Source organism: Eurytemora carolleeae, unplaced genomic scaffold (genome assembly GCF_000591075.1).
Source record: "Eurytemora carolleeae unplaced genomic scaffold, Eaff_2.0 scaffold1224, whole genome shotgun sequence".
Classification (NCBI taxonomy): Eukaryota; Metazoa; Arthropoda; class Copepoda; order Calanoida; family Temoridae; genus Eurytemora; species Eurytemora carolleeae.
This window is the reverse complement of record NW_019397212.1, coordinates 1-5,571: the sequence shown is the minus strand read 5'-3', so window position 1 is coordinate 5,571 and position 5,571 is coordinate 1. Positions and strand designations below refer to the sequence as shown.

At 36.1% G+C, this 5,571-nt stretch overlaps 1 protein-coding gene across 1 annotated transcript; it reads right to left on the bottom strand.

Moving 5' to 3' along the window:
- Positions 1-514: 514 nt before the first annotated feature.
- Positions 515-5,445, bottom strand: LOC111712765 (T-box protein 12). The gene is made up of 3 exons (XM_023487485.1): positions 4,578-5,445; positions 1,878-2,039; positions 515-1,425 (listed from the first exon to the last, which is right to left on the bottom strand). Exons 1-3 carry the CDS (start codon positions 5,172-5,174, stop codon positions 820-822), a joined length of 1,365 nt encoding a protein of 454 aa, XP_023343253.1. The 5' UTR covers positions 5,175-5,445; the 3' UTR covers positions 515-819.
- Between the last annotated feature and the right edge of the window lie 126 nt (positions 5,446-5,571).

The following is a 5,571-nucleotide window of genomic DNA, read 5'->3' as shown; positions in this document are numbered from 1 at the left end:
TAACAATTACATCAAATAATTATTTCTAGTAGCAGCCTTGTTACACAATTATGTTAGGATTAAATTCCAAGTTTTTTCATTTAAAAACTAAGATTCGGAAAAGAATTTCCGAAAGAGTTTTTGTCTCTGATCGTAATTGTAAAAGTTCGTGCATTTAATATTTCGTATCTTCGGTTCTTAGAGTTTTTAAACTAAATTGTCTTTTTTGCCACAACAAACGCACTAATAACTTTTTTCATCGATCGCCAAATTTTGAAAAAAATGATAGTAAAAGCAATTACAAATTAAGACTTTGCCACAAACTCAAGTTTTCTAATCCTTCTATCCTTGCAACCTTATGGGGTTAACCTTAGATATTTCAAACTTAGATTAATTTATTAGCAGAATTCATAGTTTGAAATATCTAAGGTCTACAACATCGGGTTGTCAAGATATCAGTATTAATAAATCAGAGTTTGTGGCAAAAACTGTATTCCTTTAATTCTATTGAAAATGTGCATTAAGTGAAGAAGTATTTCCAAAGTTCTACCACAAATTTATTCTATTTTAAACATCAATATTTAAATATATAAAGGTTTGAAACGATATGAGATTACACGAGGATTCTTTTCAGCAGGAATACATTTAATTAGATTAATCTAAAACAACAAGATATGTAAACTTTGACTAGCAAGGAACAAAAGGACGTAGATATGGTTAGATATCATAGATTTTTAGCTGGAGATTGATTAACACAACTATATTGGAGGTCAAGACTAGGAATATGATGGAGCAAGGAAGTAGTTTAAAGTGTCTATAGATTAAAAAAAGAGAAGGTAACTATCTGTAGAGAGAAAATGGAGGATGAGCTGGAGGAGAACTCCGAGGACTAGGACTCCTTGGTTCTCCATCACTAGCGGTGGACTGGTGGGACGGAGAGTCAGCACTCCGAGAAGATGGAAGAACGTAAGGTGAAAACCGTGATGGTTTTCCACTTAAATCTCTTGACTTTGGAGACATTGATCTACTGGGTTGAAGGATCTGGGATTGTATTGAAGTCGGAGCTGAGGACCGGAGAGCAGCCGCCAGGAAGGAAGGGTTGTACAACCCTAGGGTAGCCTGCATAGCACTATATCTGGCCAAAAGGTCTGGGGGAAGGGGTAGGTGAGGGATGGTAGGAAGAGGAGGAGGTCGGGGAATACCATGGGATAAAAGAGAACTATTTCTATACATCATCATCAGTCTAGCCTTCTCTGCTGCTTCCATGAGATTGTTGTTTTCTGACTGAGATCCTCCCCGGAGATGGGAGAAGGGATCTAAACCTGGCATCCCTCCTGGGAGAGAGTTAAACCCGAACGGGGAAGAATAAGACTCGTCTCCGTCCTGAGATGATGAATCTCGGAATCCTTTAGCAAACGGATTTGATTCAATCTTCAATTTCGTTATCTAAAAAATAAATCATAATCAAATAAACACATTAAAGTGTTCTTGTTTTCAAAAAATAAAACGTATCATTAAATCTTTAAATACAAACTTTACAGATTACCGATAAAACTAAAGTGATAACCAGAAAACTCTGAAAAAGGAAGACGACTTTAACGTAATGTTTACGTTTATTTGATAGTGTTACAAAGCAAATAGTTTACTAGACAAATATTAAATTACTAATTTCGTGAAATGGTTCTGCTTATACTGCACAATTTCTATGTCCCAAGCTCATAGGACTATTTAGAGTAATCTCTTGAGTGTAAAAGTCGTCTTTCTATTCCAGAGTTTTCTGGTTATCACTGTAGTAAAATTAAATTACAGGAAATGGTATCGTTTTATATCAATTATATTTTTATCCGATAATTAATACAAAAGAACGAATAAGACCCTATTCTCTTTTTTATGCTTACCAATTGATTTTGGTATGCAGTAACCGCTGTAAACTGTGTTTCTGGAAATACAAAACTCCGGAACTCTTCTCTCTCAATATCGGAGACAGAGGAACTTTCTCCGTCCTTCCTCCGTACAAGGTAGACCCGGGGCTGGAACTTGTGCATGGAGTTCAGGATAACCTAAAACAAAAAAATTACAATTAAAAATGAATTTTTAAAAAAATATTTTCATTTTTCGATGAAAACCTTATTTAAAGCAAAGTATAATGTAGTAGTATTTGGCAAACCCCAACCCAGAGAATGTGAATCGCTGAATGGGCATTTTTTCATCTTTTTTTCGTACAACAATTTAGTGAAATCTTTCTGTGCTCGTTTCCATTTAACAATAAATAAATGAACAATTTCAGAAGGAAGCTTAATAATGTAAACACGCCTAATATTTTTAAAGGCTCGTCGAAAGAATTCACCATCTTTTTGCGTAACTAAGAACAAAGGTTGCAGAATTAAGCTAGAATCAGATTTAAGACTTGACGCATTCAGAGAACGATACGAACTAGAACTGAATAGAACTAAATTAATGTCAAATGTAAGAATTTATTAGTAAAAAACGTTGTGAAGATAAAAATATGTTTTTATTTTAGTAAATGATAAGATTCAGAATATTTTCCGAAGTTGGGGGCGGAGGAACAAGTTATGTAGTTCAAGATAAGATTAACAAGGCCATAAATACTTTGAGGGGGCGGGGATGATGGGAAGAAGGAGGAGAGAGGATTTGAAGAGAGAACTCTTGAATGTATTTAGTTTACATCGAAAGGAATAGAGAAGGGAATAGAACGCAGAGAACTTGCGTAGCGGGGGGGGGGATAGAAAGGGGGAAATGGGGAGAAAAGGGGAAAGGAAGGAAAGGAGCAGTTGGATGTGATTGTAGACCTCCTTGAAGCTTAAATACATATATAAGTTAATAACTATATAGTATCTATAGGTTTGATCCTAGCAAGCAAAACGGTTCTAAATTTCAGTGAAGCTCTGTACAATAGATCTAAATTCAGACTAAGTGCATCAAGCCAAGTTTGACTTGGAAAATGTTTCTTGAACATCGTTTTCTGTTCGGATCTTTAAGTAAAAACAGGCAATATATGTGTGCTTGTAAAATTTTTTTTAAGCTAAAGAGAACATTTTTAAAGATTAGCAAGTTTAGCAAGTATCCAGTAGGATATTTGAGCAGAATAGGTTTATTTTATAGGTAGGTGATAGCTGACTTACTAGCACAATAGTTTCAGGATTTTATTTAATCTCTGATCTAGTTTTGTAGGTTGGGTTGATTAGACTGATTGGTTGACAGGAGAACCAAACCTGGAGCAAACTCCAGACAATAGAAATCCAAATACATTCTTATACGTCGATACGATATCCCTTATACCCCCCACCCATGCCCCCAAACCAGCTGCAGAGAACAGAGACCATGAAACAGAAACAGAAAACATAGATCAGAGTTAGAAAACAGATATAGAGAATATAGAACAGAGGTTAGGAAACAGAAATAGAGAACGGAGAACAGTGACTATGAAACAGAAACAGAAAACATAGATCAGAGTTAGAAAACAGAAATAGGGAACATAGAACAGAGGTTAGGAAACAGAAATAGAGAACGGAGAACAGAGACTATGAAACAGAAACAGAAAACATAGAACAGAGACTGGAAAATAGAAATAGAAAAAAAGAACCGAGAGAATCATAGAACAAAGTAAGCATCAGAGAACTCAATATTAGAACAAGAACAGAGAACAAAAAACAGAGAATAAAGGTTAGAGTAGAGAGAAGAGAGATAATAGAAAGCAGAAATACAGAACAGATACCAGACAACAAAGAGCCCCTAACGGAGGATAAAGACATGAGAACAAAAAAGATAGTAGAGAACAGAAAACAGAGAGAATAGAGATCAAGTGATGTCTAGTTTTTAAATGTACATGTCTAGGTCTAGGGTTACAAAATAGTATACGTAAGTTGCGACACTTGAAAGTCGACCCAGTGCATGACATTTCCTAACAGACTGGATCTATGTGATCAGAGAACTCAAAATTGAGAAGAGAACCTTGATCACAGAGCAGATAACATAAAAATAGAAACAGAGAATAGGCAACAGTGTCCAGAGAAGAGAGAACTGAGAAAATTTAGCAGAAAATATAAAACAGTTAATAAATAAAAAGGAAATACTGCAATACCAGAATATTCCAATTGAGAACGATAAAAGAGAAACATTAGAAAAGAGGAAAAAGAACAAACGAAGCAAAGAGCAGAGATAAAATAAAGGCAAAGAGTTCAAAAAAGAGAAACTATAAATAAAAAACAATGAAAATTTCGCAGATAAAAATCAAATTATAATAAACAAAAAATCAGAAAACAGAAATAACAGGTAAAAAAGAATAGAAGAGGAATTAGGAAATAAAAATAAGAATCTTGAAATCAAAAAGTACAAAGAATAAAAAGAGAGAAATCAGAAAACATAGGGAATAATACAAAATAAATTGTAGAAAACAGCAAGCCCGAGGAAGAAAATACAGAATAAAATGGCGTTTCAGCAAAACTGAATAAATATTTTCAAAACTATTCATTTTTCCGGTGGAACCTAGTTTGTGCTGATAAATGTATGTACGTATCTACAATGTTCTTATATTATCAAAATCAGACTGAATATTCAGAGTTGTTAAGTGCACTAACCTGTCCTGTGTTATCAGTTTCGTTGTTTGTAACTTTTACTTTCTCGAAGCTGATAACTTGTTTCTTGAGTTGTTCTCCTGTGAAAGGACCGTCTGGGTGCGCGTATAAACGGTGGGGAGGAGGTGGGTCAGCTTTACCTGCCACCAACCAAGCTGATCTATGGTATGCATATCTATATCTCTTGTTGTCACAAGGAACTATATCCAGGAGAACCAAGTATTTAGTGCCAGGTTCAGTCTCAAGGTTGGAGAAGCTAACCCTCACTGTAGGAAACATTCTCCGTCCTGTTCTTGTAATAATCATCTCTGTTCCAAACTCACAGAACTTGTCCCATAGCTCCTTGTTGTCCAGGGTACACTTGACTCCGTCTAGTTCGGAGCAAGTAGATCTCTCAACAACTTTGGGACGCTTCTCTTTCTTCTTGAATTTCTCCTCTACTGGAGACTCCTGTCTCTCATCCCCCTGATCCTCATCCTCTTCTCCTTCAATATCAACATCCTCATCTTCTTCCTCTTCTCTCTTAGTATCCGAGATTATTGCCTCTATTGAGAAGTTTGTGCTTCTCGGTCTAGCTGATAACACTACACTCCCCAGCATGGTTCTCTTCAGTGCCTATTCAAACTTAAACCAGATTTAATCCCATTAGTCGGAAATAACGGAAACAAGTTTTCTCCGTCAGCCTGGTTCTAAATTAATGCTTTTCCTCTATCCAACCCTTTATCCAATATCCATATATGGTTTATATTGAACACTATTTAGATGGCGGCTAAACCATTCTGTGCCGCACAACTCACAAAACTTCTCTCTTGACAGAACAAACCTCTCTGCCTGACTGAGAGACTAGGAGAGAGAGGTGGCGACAGGGAGAACTTGAATCTGACGGGACGGGACCAATAGGAGAACCCGGAGCTAAGGACTGAGCCGCTACCAACCCTGTCAACAATAGGCGGGACGCCAGTTCTCTAAATATTTGGTAAACCTTTAGAATTGATGA